The 19972-nt window shown below is 41.6% G+C and overlaps 1 protein-coding gene across 3 annotated transcripts in view; it reads left to right on the forward strand.

Annotated features, from left to right (window-relative positions):
* PTPRR (protein tyrosine phosphatase receptor type R) overlaps nucleotides 1-19972 on the forward strand; it is a 228504-nt gene that overhangs the window by 204507 nt on the left and 4025 nt on the right. For 2 of the 3 annotated variants that reach the window (XM_074375401.1, XM_045519461.2), the window contains 3 exons: nucleotides 2095-2205; nucleotides 3571-3728; nucleotides 8334-8447. In XM_074375401.1, the coding sequence (XP_074231502.1) occupies nucleotides 2095-2205; nucleotides 3571-3728; nucleotides 8334-8447 (383 nt within the window). The other variant, XM_074375402.1, reaches the window with a different exon arrangement.

Raw genomic sequence — 19972 nt, forward strand, 5'->3', positions numbered from 1 at the left:
GTTGACGTCCAGAATCTTTACAGTCAAGGTTCACTAATTACTTGTTTGTATAAGAGACACATGACCTTCTGGAAACCTCTTTTTTTCCTCCAAATTATGAATTCTCAGAATTAACAGAAAATTTTACTGAAAGAATCAGCCCAGTTAGCAGAAGAACAGTGACAATTTGGGGCTATATTCTGCGAGATAGCATGCCATTCTGAATTACCTACAGTTGGTGTGGCTTCACAGTATTATCTGTAAGAGAGCATTTTCCTTCCTTGCATTTTCTTGTTTCACGTCATTGTTAACACCACAATAAAGAAACCCTGAAAGGCTGTTCATGAAGATCATTTGAATGTGAACTTGTGCTCTTAGAAGTAACTACATTTGCAGCTCCCCCCACCTCACATTCAAAAGCACCTACACTTATCTGGTCTCTTTTTCTAGTTCTCTTAAAAGGGGTGGTGGGGGGGGACGTATTCAGTGTGTAAAAATAAGCTATTGTATCTCTGAGAGGAGATGGGATGCTAATTAAGGGTTGTTTGAATGAACAAGTCACATTGCATTGTCTACTGGGAGCCGGCTGCCAATTGCATTTTTGGTAGAGAGTCAAGAAAAACATTCAGGAGGGCCCCGGCAAGCTTGGGAGAGAAGCGAGCAGCGTTTCCATTTATCAAGTAGGTGCACAAGCCTCTGTTGTATTGTGAGGAGTCAGGGTGCAGGCTGGGAGCTCCTGCCTCGCTCAGCTTCCCATCCTGGTTTCAAAAGCCACCTTCGCAGAGAAGGGCCAGCTCCTTAGGCCCGATCGTGGACAATGGGGCACGTATGCCAGACTGCTGGGCCACCGAATGTCTCTGTCTTTGTTCAGTACCTTTTTCGAGATTCTTTGTCATTCTTCTTGGATTCATCCAGGAGGCATGGGTTTTAAGACACACAATAGCTCGGGTCTTGCAGCGAAATAATTGATGCTCCATTGAAAGAAACCAGGCAGACTGGTTAGTATGATTATCTTTAACAAACCGGGGGGGATCTGAGACGTCTGGCAACTGGTAAATGAGAAGGGAAAGAAATTGCTGTATTTTGAAAAGGTTTCTTTTCTTAATGTTAATGTTGTATCAGCCAGAGTCAGCCTTTAGCCGGTTGCCTGATCGTCTTGGAGGTGGGGTGGCATGTAAATAGAGGTGAAAATGATTTACTTTGTTTGGAGAAGGACCAGAACATAGAGGATGCAAATGTTTTTATTGTAATGGATGAAAGAAGCAGTGATTCTACTAGGTGAAGTGACTTCCTTGTGGTTCTATCATCTAGAGTATTTTGTGCTTAGCAGCATAGAGTCCGGAGGCACGTTTCTGATTCTTTACTGTCTTTTCCTTTAATTCTATAATTTTGTAAATTTTTTGCTGTTCTTTTAAATCTATAAGTACTTAGTGTTTTTCAAGTGTGGTCATATGCCTTTGACATAGATGTGAAGAAACAGGTGTCCTGAGGATTCAAAGCTCTCTATTAAAGGCAACAGGTGAAGGAATTTCGCTGTAAATAATGCATGTGTGTTTGAAAGAAAGTGACAAGTTCTATTTAAACAATATTTCTAAAATTAAGTTGCTTCCCTGGGCACTCAAAATAAAACATCAACTTTTACTCTTTACATTCTTAATCGTTAAAATATATGGTAAAAAAATTAATAGTTCTTTTGCAATTGTTTAAAGGCAAAATAGTAAATAATATGAGCTTGTATGGATGCTTGAATCTTATTTTGTAGTTTTTCAAATAATGTAGCTTGGATATTTTAAAAATAATACAACATTTAATGCATGATCTAATGCATTTTTAAGTAATGATCAGATCACTTTAGATCAGAAACCCATTCCATAACCCAGCAGTTGTAAAATATAATAACAATAATGCTAATAGTAATATCATCATGTTTTGAAAGCTTACCCATTTAAAATACGTACTTTAATGGTTTTAGTGCATTTACAGAACTGTTAACATTGATACTTGATTTTTTTTTTGACTAATAAAATAGGAACTTTTGAGATGCCTGAATGATAAGTGTTCCAAGGCCAATAAAAACCATTCACATGTGCTGTGTTCTTCTGTTCCCTTCTCCAGAAATGCGTGCTTTACTGGCCAGAAAAGAGAGGAATATATGGGAAGGTGGAGGTTCTGGTTATTAACGTAAATGAATGTGATAACTACACCGTTCGAAACCTCGTCTTAAAGGTAAGACTGTGTAGCTGCAGGTGTCTACGAAGTAGACAGTGTGAGAGGGTGATATTGCTGCTTTAAATGATTTATCCTGAAAGTATTGCAGATTCAATTTAAACAAATTAAATAATATCAAGATCAAGGAGGAATTAACATCATCCCCTTTTCTATTTCTTTGTTGTCAGCTACTATCAGTATGTGGAAATAATTAAATTAATACAAGTAGACATTAAGGAAACTCACTAAGTAGGATGCTGTGATCTAATCTGCATACATGTAACATCCCTGATTTAACCTTTTGACTGCTTTTAACTTAAGGCTTGTGCTGGAGACTTTATCATGATTTTTTTTTTAACGTCACTTTGGTCTAAGCAGATTTGAGTAAAGCCTGGAAACTGTGAAAGGGAAAATCTGCACTTGTGGGTGGCTGTGGGAGGCAAGAAAAGCCCGAAGTGTTGATAAGATCTTCCAAAACTTAGAGTTACAGTCATTTATAGGGACTTTCCTGGACCAGATTACGTCACAGAAAAGTTATCTTATTTAAATTACAGGCAGCAGATGCCATGGTATTGTTTTTACTTCTAGACAGCAATTCTCCCAAAGAATCCAGTTCTATCCAGAGCCTCGCTGCTGGGACAGCATCATGGCAGAGAGGACGGGAGTAGAGGCGGGGGTGCACTGATGGGTTTTAGTGGGAAGTTCAGGGCAGCAAGGCACTTACCAGGACCTGTCCTTTCACAGGCGTTCTTGAGTGCCTAGTCCATCACAGGCCCCCAGCTGGGCACTGGCTTTTGAGATGTTGTGCCTGGACCCTCACTCAAAATGTTTCTAATCTAGTGACCCCTTGTCACTCCTTTACTACCAGATTCCTCACTGCTGTCAAAAACTGGAATTTGCGATGACTGTACAATTATTGGAGTGACTGAATATAAAGTTAAGTGTTCTTATATTGGTCAATATGTTCATAATAACCTGTCAGAAATGTTCTAAGAGAAACCACATTCCAGCCTGATTCTTTCTTGGCTTTATTTTCATCTACCCTTATGTTTATTGTAACAAATTACAAACATATATTTAGCATATGCACATTTTCTATATTGAATGTATAATTTCTATATTAAGCCTATATTTCTATACTAGATATTAAATATGTATTTCTCGTTTAATAGAAGGAAGACTGTCAAACTTTGACCTCAGCATATTTACAGGAAAGTTTTCTCAGGGTAAAAGAGTAGTCTTCAAAAATCCCCTAGGTTTTTTTTCCACCTAGAAGTAAGTTGCCAGCAAGATGGGAGTGATAGTCGGCATTCAGTCTTGCGGTTTGGATGACTTTTAGTCCCACAAGTAAATGAAGCATTTGGTGGCTGTTACTATTTCCAGCAAGGAAGTCACACCCAACACGTGAAGCATTACTGGTACACCTCATGGCCCGATCACAAGACTCCAGACAGTGCCCAGCCCCTTCTGCAGCTCATGCTGGATGTGGAAGAAGACAGACTTGCTTCTGCAGGCAGAGGGCCTGTGGTTGTCCACTGCAGGTAAGGGATGGACGGGCCCTTCTGCCAAAGCAACTGGCTACCCTTTGGAGAGTCATAGAGCAGGTGGAAGTTGGGTTTTGCTTCCTGCTTCTGACTTTGCTGATAAGTTAAATATGTGTTTAAACTGGTTAACTTCCTAATAGTTGAGCCTTGATCAAGACGATACTTAACAGAAATGAAGTGACATTATTGGCATGTTGTCAGCAAACAAGCACACAGTGGAGGGGGGAGGGTAGAGCTCAGTGGTAGAACACATGCCTAGCATGCAGAAGTTCCCGGATTCAATCCCCAGTACCGCCACTAAAAACAAATAAATAAATAAAAATCTAATTACCTCCCCCTCACAAAAAAAAACCAAAACAATCACACAGTGGAGAAAATATCACCTCTATAGTAATAAATAATACTATATAATATAAATATACAATAATATATAACAGCTCAGGGAACTGGAGACCTCATTCAGTCCTCTACCTTGAAACGCAGATTCATTTAGGCTCATCAGTCTCCTATTGGCCAGGAATGACATTTTTTTTTCATTATCAACAACTTTTTTGTTGTTTCAAGATGGCACCTGAACTTTACTCAGATTGTACCCTGATAACATTTATTATGTCAAATATGGTGAAAACCAGTCAATTATTCTAAAAAAAAAAAAAAGTTAACCTCATGAAAAACAGGTGGAAATAAGTTTATGAAATGGGAAGTGGGCAAGTGGTAATTGACCAAGAGGGAAACAAAGCGCTGTGACCGGAGCGTGCGGTCCTGGAGGCCAGGCTGACGAAGTGACAGACGTCCGTGGTGGTTCTCTTCCCTAAGCTCTAGCCTGAAGGTCTTTCCCTCTGGCTTGTACCTCTTCCCCCTGGTTTTCCTGTTCGTGTGCCCAAACTAACGCCCATATTTTAAAGTTATTTATACAACCCATCATTTATCCTCCATACTTACTCTAATTAATTTGTGTTATTTTACTTAACCTCCTAGGTCTTATAAGATAGCTTTTGATGATATTTTTAATTTAAAAAGGTGTATGACTTCAGATGATCGTGTTAGCCTTCTTTTGAACCTTAGTGGTTTAATTAAGAGCAAAATTCACTATCTGTCTATTTATCCAAAGCGTCATTATCTAGTTTGTAACATTAGGCCTTCTCCTAAACTTAGCCTGGGGCTGAAGAAAAGGACCGAATGGGCCATATTCTAGGGCTGGAACCGTCCCCCACCCAAAGCCATAGAACAGGATATCTAAAATGAACAAACCATTTCCCTCATAAAACCAGGTCCCTTTCTGATTGCTGTTTCTAAGAATGAGACCATCTTTTTTCCAGGCACTCAACATCAAATGTTGACAGTTATCTTTGGCCCTTCTCTCAGCTCCAGCCTCCGTATCTAATCAGTCACCAGATTGGCTTTCCCTTCAAAGCTTCGCCCATAATCACCACTTCCTGCCCAACCACCCAAGTTCAGGCCCTCGTGACCTCACCCATGTATGTCAGAAGTAGTCGGCTAATTGCACACACACACACCCCAGTGCCCCGTGCTCCACCCCCACTGCCACTGACTGTGCACTGCTCCTGGGTGATGTGCCTAAGACCCTCCTTCATCACATGGGGCCTCTGCCCAAAACTTCTCAAAGGCTTCGTATTGCCTGGAGCAGAGACGTTCTTAACCTCAGATCCGTGGATTAGCCACAGGGGTCAGTGAACTCCTCGAAACGACTTGAACAGATTTGGGTAGATCAAGTTAGGTGAATTTTCTGGGGAGCAAAAGCCCATTGTTTTCATCAAATTCTCAAAGAAAAAAAACAACCAAAAAAAAAAAAAATAGAGTAGCATTGTTTTTAAGGATGAAGTCCAAACCTCTTAGCTTTCCAAAAAAGATCCTTTATAGGCCCATGGATGGGAGGGTATAACTCAAATGGGAGAGCACATACTTAGCATGTACGAGGCCCTGGGTTCAATCCCCAGTACCTCTTCTAAAAATAAATTAAAAAAAAAAAAAAAACTAATTATCTCCCCCCAAAATAATACTTTCAAAAAAAAAAAAAGATTTTTTTTATAGGCCCCACTGTACCTTCCCAGCCTTATCTCCCTTATCTGTTCTAGGAAAACTTCCTCAAGTCAAGCCACCCATTGTCACACATCGTGCTTTCTCATCTACAGCAGTTCTTTCCTTACACCAGTCATACATGGAACATTCTCTCTCATTCATGATTACCAAAAACCAAAACGTCTGCCATTCACAGGGTACAGCTCGGGTCCCGTCTCTTTACCAAAACAAATTCTGGATAAACACTTCGACTGGAAGGGACTCATTCCTCCTCTGAATTCCTCTGCGCTCACATCCAACAGGAAAAAGGTGCCAAATAGGAGAAATAAGAGCTCTTTGAGCGCCACAAGGGGAACTATTAATTCAAATCATGAGGACTGAAGAAAGCCTTGAAAAGCTGGAAAAATGTTAAAACAGGATCTTGAAACAAGGACCAATGTTTGTGGTTTTAAAGATTGGTAGGGAGGGCATTCCTGAGTGAAGAAATACCATGAACCCAAAAAGGAAAATTGGAAAATAAAAGAGATGTTTCCAGTGATTCAAATGAAAGCAGTGGCCCAGAGGGTACAAGGTAGACAGCAAGAAAGACAGAAAGCTTGAAAGCTCGTCACATCCATATCATGCAAAGTCCTGAATATCGTGATAGGGTGCTTAGACATTGTGCTGTGACTCTTGGGAGCCAACTACACTTTTCGAGTAGAAAGTGACATGATCAGGTCCCTCGTTTAGAAAAATGAACCAAGCAGCTGTGTATATCATGAATTAGTCCAAGAAGAGACTGGAGACTTGGAAGCCATAATGAGATCATGGCTAATCATGAAGTAAGATTTCAAAAATGTGAGCACAGTTTATAGACAGGAAAGCATGGATCCCAGCAGCTTGGTAGAGGTGGAAAATAGAAGAACTGGTAGCAGATTGGAAGTGGGAGGTGAGAGAGGGGGAGATGTTGAAGACGGCTCCAAGATTTCTAGGCTGAAAAACTGGTGGCTGACTGGTAATGCCATTGAGGAAAAAGATAATTAATTCTGTTTTAGGCACATTGGATTTAGATACATTGAGCGGCAGCAAGTGTGAAATAGAAGCAGCGAGAGAGCCAGCTGAGGGGCAGGATGTGGATCTAGAGTTTGGGAGACAGTTGGGGGATTTAATTGTAGATTTGAGAGAAATTTACAAAAGGGTGGTTGACATGGCAGAGAGACAGCAAGCTTGTTACGTTGATAGCATACCGTCTAAAGGAGATTAGTGTGTAAACCTTCCAGAGAGGTAGTATTTCTAGTCAACTGTTAACCTTGATTAAAAAAAAAAGACTTGGAAATATGTGCCTCCAGCCACATCCTTTCTCCTAAACTGAACCAAATCTTCAGTTATCCGCTAGCACCTTCCACAGCAGTCTATCCAAGACCACACGCCCCACTCTCTCCCTCAGATCAGCCCTCATCCCAGAACCCCCCCTTGTCTGGATAGCACGACCATTCTTCCAGTCCCACCTTTGACTTTTGGCCTCTCTCACTGTTATACCTCCACTCCTTCACTCTCCCGCTTGCGATGTGTGTTAAGTCCTTCCCCTCCTTGCTACTGCCCAGACCCGACCTAATTTCAGGCCTTGATTATTCTTTGTAGAACAACTGATGCCTTTTCCACTCTTCCCCTCACCCACCACCTCCCTCCACCCCACTCATCCTCCTGCATGTGACTGCGGGGCAGAGTGTTGTGTAAGCACCCAGCACGGGGCCACGTTTGTACACTCCGTCCAGGAGGGCTGCTGCTACTGCTGCTGTGGGTGTTATTATTATTATTATGACTCCTGATGTTTCTACTTTTAAAAATACCCCTTTAAGGGGGGAGGGCATTGCCTAAGAGGTTGAACGTATGCTTAGCAGGCATGAGGTCCTGTGCATGAGGTCCTGGGTTCAACCCCTAGTACCTCCTCTAAAAATAAATAAACAAACCTAATTACCTCCTGCCACCAAAAAAATAAATATTAAAAAAAAGAAAATACATTTTTAAAAATGAATGATAAATAAATATACAAATAAATGATACCCCTTTAAAAGAATCTTTTTTTTTAAAGTTCTTAGAATGCTAAAGGTGTAAGTGTTTCTAATTATTATTTTTAGGTATAAAATACCGTTTATAAAGAATGTAAAATTACTCTCTTCATTTCTAATGTTTGTACCATTTATTTTGGGGGACTATTATTATCACTATAGTAGCTGTGAAAAAAAATTGGTGATGAAACATTCTTGTTTCTGACATTAATTTAATTTCACTTTCTTTTCACCGCAGATTGTTTTTATTTTTAATAAAGGAGCATACTGTTGATTACTTTAATAAGCTGTTTAGGTCCCCTAATTATTTTCTCCAGTCCTGTTGTCCTCTCCACCACCCACACCAGAGGCAGCAGTGTCTTGAATTTGTGGTGTGTTCTCCCACGCCGGGCTTCTGTATTGTTACAATGCTGTACAGATACATAAACGACACAGTGTTAAAAAAAAAAAAAAGAATATATTTTATCTTTGCTATTTTTCCTGCACCTTTGAATTCCTTGTCTGTTCCTTTCAGTGCAGGGATAGGCAGGACGGGGTGTTTTATTGCTACGTCCATTGGCTGTCGACAGTTGAAGGAAGAAGGCGTTGTGGATGCTCTCAGCATCGTCTGCCAGCTTCGTGTAGACAGGTGAGTGGCTGCCGGCTGGTGTCATAGACACTGCAGAGCGGCGTCCTCGTGACAGCCTGATCTGATCAGCCTGACTCGGTAAACGCCACAAGCTCTGAAGTCTTAATTCTCTATAGAGATCTTGTAAGATGCTCAATTAAGAAAATATTATGTTTAAAAGCCATCGAAGAAAATACTCTTTGCAACACCGACTCTCAGGAGCCCAACACCAAAAGCTGATACTTAACCCCTCCGTGTCTGTCATGCAGGCTGTGCACGGGGGCAGCTGCTCCTCTTAGTCTCACCCCCATGCTCCTCTGGAGGTACGGTCTCACTTGACCTAACTGGATTTTCACTTTTGAATCTTGATCTTTTAAAATGAGGCATATGTCCTGCTACCAAGAGTCTGGTTTTTTTTCACTTTGTTTTTTAATTGCAAAAAAATGCACATAACAAAATTTACCAGCTTCACCATTTTTAAGAGTACAGCTCAGTAGGGTTAAGTCCATTCACACTGTCATGAAGCCAATCTCCAGAACTCTTTTCATCTTGCAAAACTCTGTGCCCATTCAACAGCAAATGTCCATTTCGTGGCAACCACCATACACTTTCTGACTCATATAACTGGAGTCATATAATATTTGTCTGTCTGTTACTTGCTTATTTCACTTAACATAATACCTTCAAGACTCATCTGTGTTGTGGCATGTGTCAGAATTTCCTTCCTTTTTAAGGCTGAGTAATACTCCATTGTATATTTATACCACATTTTGTTTATCCATTCATCTGTCAGTGGACACTTGGGTTGCTTCCACCTGTTCGCTGCTGTGAACATGGATGTACAAATAGCTATTTGAGATTCTCTGGGGTATATACTCAGAAATGAGATCGCTGACTTGAATGTTAATAATATGTTTAATTTTTCAAGGAATACCACACTTTTTCCTGCAGCAGCTGCACGACATACAGTCCTACCAACAGTGCATTAGGGGTTCCAACTTCCCCACACCCTTATCAAAACGTTATCTGTTTGGGTTTTTTTTAATTGAAGAAGAGTTGACTTATAATGTTGTGCTAGTTTCTGGTGTACAGCGCAGTGGTTCAGTTATACATATAGATATATTATTTTTTCATATTTTCATTATAAGTTTATTACAGAGCTTGAATATAGTTCCCTATGCTCTACAGTAGGACCTTGCTGTTTTTTTTATATATAGTAGTTTGTATCTACTAATCCCAAACTCCTAACTTATCCCCCTCCCACCCTATTTGGGTTTTTTTGAATAGCAGCCATCCTAATGAGTGTGACGGGTAAGAGTCACTTTTATTTATAGATGGTTTGATCACCTTTGTGACGATCTCTGTTTACGTGTTGAAAATAGAACAAACAAAAAATTTCTTTCCTTCCTTGCTCTACAGCTAAGCCTGGGGAAGTGAACAGTTGAGTCGGTGATGGAGAAAGTGAACAGATAGGTGCCTGTTGAGATCAGGCACAGAGAGAAAGATGCTGTCTGGGCACGTGAGCAGTGGTCCTCCCCGCTCCGCAGTTCCCTGTGCTATCGTGGGAGGAGAGTTGTCCTGAAAGGCTGGAATATGAGTTTTCTTCTTCCTTTCAGACAGAGAATATTTATCAACCACTGCCTAACCCCAAGGCATTCTTCTAGATGCTACAAGTACAGCATTAAACAAAGTGAATGAGGCTCTGCTCTCCTAGGGCTTACATGCCAACAGAGAAAGAGAGGAGTTAACCAATGGCAAAGAAATAAACAGGATGCTTTCAGACAGAGATAAATGCTACGAGGTAATAAAACAAGAGAATCCCAGGAGCTGAGCCTCCTGGAATTTAGCCCTATGACCCAGAGTTTCCTAAAAGTAAAAGTATATAGTGGGGAGGGCAGAGCTCAGTGGTAGAGCACAAGTGTAGCATGCACGAGGTTCTGGGTTCAATCCCTGGTACCTCCTCTAATAAACAAATAAACCTAATTACCCTTCCCCCCAAACAAGAACTGAAAAAAAAAAATCTTAAAAAAAAAAGTATATGGCACCTCTTAAGATTGGTTCAATAAATACTGACTGAGCACCTGCTATGTGCTGGGTCCTGGAATTTCAGAAACAAACAAAAGGTTTGTTCTAAAAATTCAATGAGACAGAATATATAAAGCGCTTAGAACGGCGTCTGGCCCACAGCAAGCCTTCAGTAAATGTTCCCTGTTGCTATCATCTTCCTTATTATTAAAATTATCAATCAAATTTCTCCTGTCTTTAAAAACTAAACCTTCAGATCCCCTTTCTGGGTGATGTTTTCCCTCCCCTTCCCTATCATTCCTTGTTTCCTTTTAAATAATAATTTCTAAGTCTTGGTAAGTCTATCTCCCCCCCTGTTTTTGTCTTAACTTTGACTGGCTTATTAGAGGCTGTTGACCATGGTGGTTAAGATTATGGGCTCTGGAAACAGATTGTGTGGGTCTGTATCCCGGCCCCACCACTTCCTGGTGGTGTGGCCTCCAGCGAGTTACAAGAATTCTCCATGCCTTGGTTTTCTCATCTGGAAAATGGAAGCAATAATAGAATCTACTTCCTATTGTTGTTACAAGGAGTGAGAAATCGTCTGTAAAGGGCCTGGCACCGAGTTTAGCCACAGGTGTTATCAGTAAATCTAGCGAGAACCTGAACGCGCATCTGTAAAATGGACCTAATGTTATGGATCCCAAGGGGTTGCGGGAACGGTGCGATAAGATTACACCTATCTTATCGTGCTACACCTGTGGTGTCCTAAGTTGAACACTTAAGTCTAGGTTCCTTTCTCTCTTTACCACACCCCTGGCTTCTGTCTTTCCATGCCCCACAAGTAACTGCTTCCAACAACGTTTTCTTTTCGTGCATCAGAAGATCAGCTTCAGTGATCTCTCCTCCTCTTCTTACAATTGCCGTGTGAGTCTCCTGAACCCCCTTGTCGTCCATCCAGTACTGTCCACCCCAACTGGATAGAGTCCACTCACTTCAATCAGACTCTGGGGCCACCCTTCAGCGAGGTGAGGGGTCCTACGTCAGAGGGTCAGGGACAGCACCCACTGGCTGGGAGCTGCCCCTGCAGTGACCTTGATTTCTTCTGCCTGGTGCTTCTGTGAACAGGGGTCCCGTAGGGGCCCCACAAACCCCCCCAGGGACTCCAATTCTTAACCATGTGCCCTGCTTTCATATTAGCCAGTGCCAGAACGCCACGAGTGCCAGACACATAGATCTAACAGACTCCAAGCTGGTGTCCAACACCAGCTCTGACCCAGCTTGGAACAACACCCTGGAAAAAGAAGGGCTTGGTTTGCTGGTTGTTGGGGCTGGTGTTCCTCTTTGATCTTCCCTGTCCACCCTCTCACTCCCACCTCCCCCGCCTGCTTTTGTAGCCTGACCTCCACCTTGGTTTCCACTTCCCAGTCACAGTCCTCTGTCAAGTCTCCCAAACCGTCCTCTAGCTTTAAAGAGAATCACAAGTATGTTTTTAAAACCGTTATCAAAATGCCTCCCCTATCGGCTTCTTCCTTCCTAAAGCAAATGGTCAGAAATTTCAGCCTTGGCCTCCCAGCACCACCAAGGTCTTCCCACCAGGCTTGTCTTTTTAGTCCTGATCGGATCTTCAAAACATCTCCAACTTCTCTGCCTAGAGGTTCCCCACCCCCTATACTTTGAATTTGCATTACTGCCAAAATGTGTCTCGATATCACTCTGACTGCTTTATTATTCAGGATGCCTTCTACCTAGATTTCTCCTGAGCAGCTGCTTCTGTGTTTTGGAAGCAAATCATCTCCTTGAAACTTTCCTTGAAAAGTCCTTCCTTTGCCTTCCTTCCTTTGCAGGATTAATATAGATTTTCTTTTTCTCGCCTCTTCCTTCTGCTGTGCGTTTCCCTAGTTATTACGAAAAGCAAAATGGAAAACCTTCCTCTGTTCCTTTACCCCACCCAGCTTCTTTTCATCCATACTTTTTGCTTCTTGCTTCAGTTTTTCGTCTTTCTCCTGTCATATTTTGTTTTTAAAATTCCAGTGCGTAGGTGACTGCTGCCGCTGACCATGACCCTAACTCATGCCAGTAAAGGGAAAACTGGCCTCAGAAAATCCCAGTGTCCCCAGCCCTCGTCTCTGTGCCAATCCTTGCCTTCAATTTTGGATCTGTCTTTAGATGTTACAAAATGCGCTGTTGGACACCAGAGATTTATTTAATCAGGGCCGCCCCACCGTGGTCTTCAAAGCACGTGTCTCCTTTAACTCCCAAAATGGACCCAAGAGTAAGAAGAGAGGTATTCCTTGGCCTCATTTAAAAAAAATAATAGTAATAAGGAAACAAAGAATTCAAGTCAATCGCCCAACATCAGCCAGCTAAGAAACTGGCAAAGTAGACCTCTTCGGAATCCAGGACTTCTGTTTTTAAACTCGAAGGTACGAATGTCATTGATAAAAGTAAACAGGCTTTTTTATATCTTTATTCAAAATTGCTAGACAAAAACATATCTCTCTGATAATTCTTTGCCAGTTAAAAAATGCAATGACACCATAATTTTTAAAGCAATGTTTAGTATGAATGAGGGCTATCTTGTAAATTGAGTGAGTGATATTGTCAGTGGTCGCTTTAAGAATGTCATTCGAGGGACGGAGGAAAGTTGCCTCATCCCACAATGTCTGTCTACGGAGGATATCTGAAATACTACTTTAGAGAGTCAATCTTTGGTTAAAAGAATCATTCCTTTTTGAAGTTCCCTGACCTAGACTTGGGAGGTGAGGATGACATCTTGGCTATTAACACTGTAATCTCAACAAGGTGATCGATCCTTTTCTAGCTCAAGTATGCTAGCTACAGAGAGCGTAACTCTGCACATTAGGAAGACATTCAGAGCTGAGGTTTTGATGAAGGGGACTTGAAGAGAGGGCTCCAGGAGAGGGGCACGCCTGAGGCCCTGCCATGGAGGAGTCCGGGGGACAGCGCTGGGCACTGAAGGGCATGGAGAGGGAACGGAAGAGCCTCAGCAGATCAGCTACCTAACTTGCAGGGCCCAGTGCAAAAGGAGAATGTAGACCCCCTTTTTAAAAAATTAACTCTTGCAAAGAGAATAATACCATATGATATCACTCCAATGTGGAATCTTTAAAAAGAAATGAAAAGACACTATGAACTCATCTACAAAACAGAAACAGACTCACAGACATAGTAAACAATCTTACGGTTACTGGGGAAAGGGGGTGGGAAGGGATAAATTTGGGAGTTTGAGATTTACAAAAGTTAGCTACTATATATAAAAATAGATTTTAAAAAAGAATTTTCTTCTGTATAGCACAAGGAACAATAGCTTGTATAACCTTTAATAAAAAAAATATGAAAACGGATATATGTACGTATATGCATGACTGGGACATTGTGCTGTACACCAGAAATTGACACATTGTAACTGACTATTCTTCAATTAAAAAAAAAAAAATAACTCTTTCAAGACAGTGACAGCAGAACATTATAACCCAAGTACAGGGTCCTTCTCAGCACAGGGGGAGGGGGCTGTTGTGACTGAGCTGACCCTGTGGGGAGGTGTTTTAGGATGGGCATTTGTAGATGGGCCTGACTCCTGTGTCCTGTGAAACAGGTACTGAGATCTCTGCTCAGAAAAATGTTCCTGAATCATGCATACGTTCATTCATTCATTCAACAAACATTTACTAAACACCTACTACTAAACGTGCACCAGGCCCCTGGGTCTGGCGGGATTCCTTTACAGACTTTTCCAGGTTATGTTTCTCAGGCCACAATTTAATGATTAATTAAACTATGAGAGCCTGTTGGGTGTCAGACTCTCTTAGACTGGACCCAGGCATTCAATCAATCAATCAATCAATGCTTCTCAATTAAGTTGGAGAAAAAGCTATATGCTATATTTTCTTAGAACCCGTCTTCACTTGAGTGGTCCACCTCCACTAGGTATTAAAGCAAGAAAGATCTGAAGGCTCCCCCAGCGTGGAGGTCCATTTCACTCCCTTTAAGCCCTCTTTCACATTTATTTAACCACATAAAACGTTTCATAAAAACTGTCTAAATGGGAGGGAAAGAAGTTGTAAATCAATACATATGAACTGGTCCTTTCAAGAAGTTTGGTGGTGAAGAGAAGACATAGGCGTTTGAGCCTGGGTGGAGACCATTAAAAGGGGGAAAGGAAAGGGTGGGACTGACTGGATTGGAAGCATCCAACTGAAAACAGTGAGGGCGACAGAAGACAGAGCCGATGTATCAGAGAGCTGATTATTTGTACTCTGCAGAGTCCAGGCTCCACAAGATTTTTCCTATCCTTTCATATCCTCTTTAACAGTGGCCTCTACCCACTAGGGATCCAAAGGTGCACACTGCATCTTTCTTAGAAAGAAAGAGAAAGAGAGAAAGGAAAGAGAAAAAAATTACAACGCCTGATCATTTTTATTCAACATAACAAAAAACAGGCAGTTGGTACTCAGATCACAGGTCTGCATTTTAGCACTAAATTCAGTTGGTCTGGTTTAGAGATGACTGTGTTACGCTGAGTGGATATTTCCAGCGTAACAACCACGACAAAGCCATTTGTTGTGGATTCCTCATTCCCTGGCAAGACATTATTTTTATTGGCTTTAGGGCAACTTCTATTAATAGATGCTACAGTTCTCACTGCAGATTCATGAGTCTGTAATTCTCCTATTAATAATACTTCTGAGCATATTTTGAACTAAAGTAGGATTTCTTTTGTTTCCAAGGAGGAGTTCAGATTCAGTATGAGACACCCACAGGTGTTTTATTTAGAAGTATGGTCGTAGGTCATTCCTTCACTGCCATGGTATTCATTTTGCATTAAAAGACGGAGTCAGTAGCAGCAACTGGACGGGGCACTGGCTGGTGGGACTGGTCAGCAGGCAACCACTAGAGAATGAGATGCCAAATTGCTGGAGCAGTTGTCAAGGAGTTTGGTGCTCATCCTGGCTCTGCCCCTAATTTCTTGTGTGGCCACTTGTCACTCCAGGCTTCTCTATCTACATATGTAGAAAGAGAAATGATGAGTATCAATGGTCCCCAACCTGTTCTGGTCTGAGGACCCCTTCTTAAGAGTAAAATATTTCATGGACCTCAATCTGATAATTGTATTTTGAATCCCATAAGGCTTTTAAACTAGTCCTGCTTTATTATTTAGAAAGCCCCTCCCTATCTTGTTTTAATCTTCCAATCTTAAAAATCACTAAATTGTTGTGAATATAGTACCACCTAATTAAGAATTCCAGTTGCTATTATAGTTGAACCAACCAGCCTTCACTACAGTTAGAGCCGGCTACAAGAGATTCATTTAGGCTTGAGTACACCACGTGTCCATGGCGTGAGAGAGGGATGAAGGTCATTTACACAAGGAGTGTGAGAGATGCTCCTGTCTCTTTAAAAATAATAAAAATAATCCGTAGCAATGAAATGGCCCAGGGTACTGAGACTGCCTCACATGCATTTGGAGAATGACTGAGGAGCAATATGTGACCATCAGAAGCCACCTAGGCAGGGAGAAAAGGAATGTGTTCCGTTGTAGGTTGACCTCAGGCAGCTTTTTCCTCCTTGTATTTCTTCTGATCCTACTTGGCACCTCTGGACCCTGGAAGAACTTGAAAACCATTTGGAAATTGAAACACATAAAATAATTTGTGATCCCAAAGCCTTTTTTTCCCCCTCTTCTTTCCCTCCCGCCCCCCCCCCCCTTTTTTTTCCTTCCCCAGAAACAGGAAACAAACTGTCCAATCTTCCCTTTTGAGAGTCAGTGGCGAAATCTTCAGTTGGCTTCACACATCCTTACCTTGGAGGCCTTAAATTGGAGTAACGTCCAAAGACCTTGTTCGTGGCTTCCCAGACAGGATAGGAAAATGCTTCCAGTGTGTGTCATATCATTGTTTAAATGTTTTGATTAATCACTTTAGTTTGATGGTTTTTGAACTATAGAAACCTAAGAGGACTAATATATGTGCCATCAGTTTCCCAGGGTAGCATGCGTCCCCAGAATATTCTTTGTTTCCAAAACTTGCTTAAAATAATTCCAAAGCTAAAATTTCCACCTGTTGCTATAATTTTTATCAACCCCATGCTTACATTTATCCATACCCTTCTGTGTTCCCAGCTAATCACAGGGATCCCCTTAACTTCAGAGATCTCCTTTGAAGATCAGGAATTGAGCACTTTGGTTTACTTATTGTAAGAACACTTGAAGATAAAGCCTAGAAACTGATATAGATTTACATGACATCACAGTTCCCGAGACCCCAACAAGACATCCTCTTGTAAAACAGATGATGCCGACTGAATCTTCCGAGTGGTTGCCAGGACAACCTTTCCCTTCTCAGCTTGCAGTCAATTGAGTGTTAACTTGTGTGTTCAGAAGAAAATTGGCTACTTTCAGGGGGGGAAGAAAATGGAACTCGAGAGCTGCTAGGACAATGAATTACCATTGAATTATCATTTGACTTGTGTTGGCTTTGATGTTCTACAAATACCTTGTAGAGAAAATGTCTGTATTCAGAATACCTGGTCAGAATCAGTCCAGATGTTTACGTCTGCGTTCTCCCTCCTTGAAATGACATGCGTATAAAGAGGTGAGGACAACGTCTGTCCTAGACACCCCGAGTTCGGCAGCAGATGTTAGCCGTGTTTGACTCACGCCCAAGTTATCGGAGCTTTGCCCAAGAGGAACATTAACGTCCACGTCTTTTGTTCTAAATTTACTGTACCAAACTTTACCAAAAGAATTCCAGATTCAAAAATAATAAAAAGCCAAGGAGCGTAGGTTCCATTGTTAGCCCAGAAGTGAGTCACCGCTGCAGAATTTCTTCTGTCTACTGATTAGACCGGATACGCGCTGGGCGGTGCAGCAGGAAAGGCTTGTTGCTCTTTGTATGTGTGAGTTAATAGTCACAAAAGGTCACAATTTTAACATGTTAAAAACCAAATCTCTCTCCTGGGCATCTGGAGGGTTTGTTTGTTTTTTTTTCAACACACTCTCCCAGTAGCAAAGGGGAAAAAACTGTTTTTTTTCCCTCCTAACCTGCGTTTACCCTCCGCTGACACAGCTACGTGCCTCTCTGCATGGAGAGGGAGATGACAGTGCTTTTTGTGTTTGGCGTGGCTAAGGGCAGGATATCTGAATCCATTCTGGCCTGGCCAAACGCACTGTTCATACTCCGTGGCCACAAAGAAATCAGAGTCTTGCAGCCAACACCATTTTTGCGGTGTGAGAAGTGACTTTCTTCCCAAGCATGAAATGGGGCATAATTAAGATGCATAAATAATTTAGCATCCAAACGAAGGCACTTCTAAGAGTGAAAGGGGGCCTTATTAATAATAACACCAGGGCAACAGGAGTAAACCAGGACTGTCCCAAGCAAACCAGATGCATGATCACCCGAAGGCATCGTGTTAACTAATCATTTACCAAAAGAGGAAGAAACAGATTTCACAGCATTTAGTTAGTACTCACTGAGTGGCAGTGCTCACTGTGCTAATAAGCATTTCGTGGATTATCTCATTTAGACCTGGCAAAACTTGAAACTTTATTTGGTAAATACTATCTGCTTCTCAGGCACCACTGTAGGACCCCGGGCTCCTGGGAATCCTGTGAATAGTCTTTGGCTAGACGCTGATACGCCCTGAGCCATCTAGTCCTCACAGTCTTGTGAGGTTTGTCATTCATGCCACTTTATAAGGGAGGAAAACCCAGCTGGGAAGGACTCAGTCCTTTGTTCAGAGTGCTGCAGCTATTAGGTTCAAAAGCAAGGATTCAAACTTGACTTCAAGCCCACTTCCTACTACATCATCTGCCTCCGCTGTAGGTGACTTTCAGACTGGCCAATATTTAGAAACGTATTTGGGTCTTTCCACCCAGGCTTGCTGTACCTGGGCAGTAAGACAGAGTAGTTCTCTGCCCCGTGAGCTGTTAGTTCTCCAAGACCCTCAGAGGACTCATTCCAGAACCTTCCAACCAGTCCTCTTTGACCAGATAGCACCAAAGAGTAACCATAACAATAAACATAGCTAACAATGTTGTATCTGCATGTGCTTGGCTATGGGCTAAACATTTTAAATGGATCGCCCTAATTATTTCTCCCAGCAGTGTTATGGGGTAGACACTCTTATTTTATTACCACATCATTTTGCAGATGAGAAAACTGAGCACTACAAAAATTTTGTAGTAAGGGTAAAGCAACTGATAAGTGGTGGAGACAGGGTGGTGTTGGTGTCTTTTTACCTCTTAACACATGTTGGTCCCTAACTGGTAATGAACCTGACACCCTGGCGTTCCAAGTCTGTTCAAACTGACAGTGACTCTCATAGCTAACTGAGTTCCTTTGCCCTGTTTTTACATGACCTTATTCTTTTTTGATCATCTAATTCCTACTTGGCTGGAGGTATTGTGGCTTAATGCGTTACATCCCTTGGGAAAAGATTTGTATCCAAAGAGGATTCTCCAAGGCAGGATCATGCTTTAAAACAATACACTAGGTAGCAGTGGTGATGTCCACATGCTGCCTAACTGATGACAGCCTTACTCCACTGAAGCGTCAACGTGATCGCCCTGGAAATCCTTAAAGTCTTAACCTTGGTTGAGTTTAAGCTATGATCTGTTGGAGGTCAAGGATTGTTTAGTGCCTGCTCTTTACAAGGAAGTTGAAGGATGCCGTTTAAAGTAATAAAAAGAGCGTCCATACTTCTGACCTTCGAAGACCAGCTTGCATTAGGAACATGACGTCAGTGATACAGATCCAGACCTCCGCAGGTCCGTCGAGCCCTGTCTGTCCTGAAAGGTACCAGCAGTCCAAGTCAGAGCTCTCCCGAAGGCTGAAGTAGCACAGGGCTCTCTTGAGGGTTCCATTATTAATCTAACATTGTTCATTTATTCTATAAATGTATTTTGTACATAGGCACTGTATTAGCTTCTTGAGTATTTTTTACTACGACCAGCCTGTAGAAAGACTGTGTGTCCTGTAACAGAGTAAAATCTGCAGGGTAATCCTAGAATTTAAGTTCTTAGAAAGATTAGCAGAGAATTCTACATACCAATATATGCAATTGGACATTTATTAAATATTTTAAAAGGTGATAGTAATGAGTTCCTGAATTTGAGCCAGCCTCCAGTTAATGCATTCTGGGATTCTCTTTGCTTTCTTTTAGCCTGAAGTTTCTTTGTTTTCATATAACGTGAGACCAGCATAGCCTGGGTAACCTACTTGACAGTTCCTTACTTGGGACTATTAAGTGCTTTTCACTTTTGCAAATATGAGAAGACTATGATATCACGCCTGCTCTTAAAGGGCCTACCACCTAGTTAGAAATAGTTTTGGAATGAGTTGGACGGTACATCACATGATATCAAACCACTTATAGTAAAGACCCGCTTTAGCCCTGTCTTTCTTCTGTTCCTTTATGAATGACAGATAAAAAGACACAAGGCATGCTTATTGGATATCTGGAGGACGCACATTGGGGAGTGAGAAATAGAAGGCTAATATGCTGAATGATAGAAATAA

Source organism: Camelus bactrianus, chromosome 12 (genome assembly GCF_048773025.1).
Source record: "Camelus bactrianus isolate YW-2024 breed Bactrian camel chromosome 12, ASM4877302v1, whole genome shotgun sequence".
Classification (NCBI taxonomy): Eukaryota; Metazoa; Chordata; class Mammalia; order Artiodactyla; family Camelidae; genus Camelus; species Camelus bactrianus.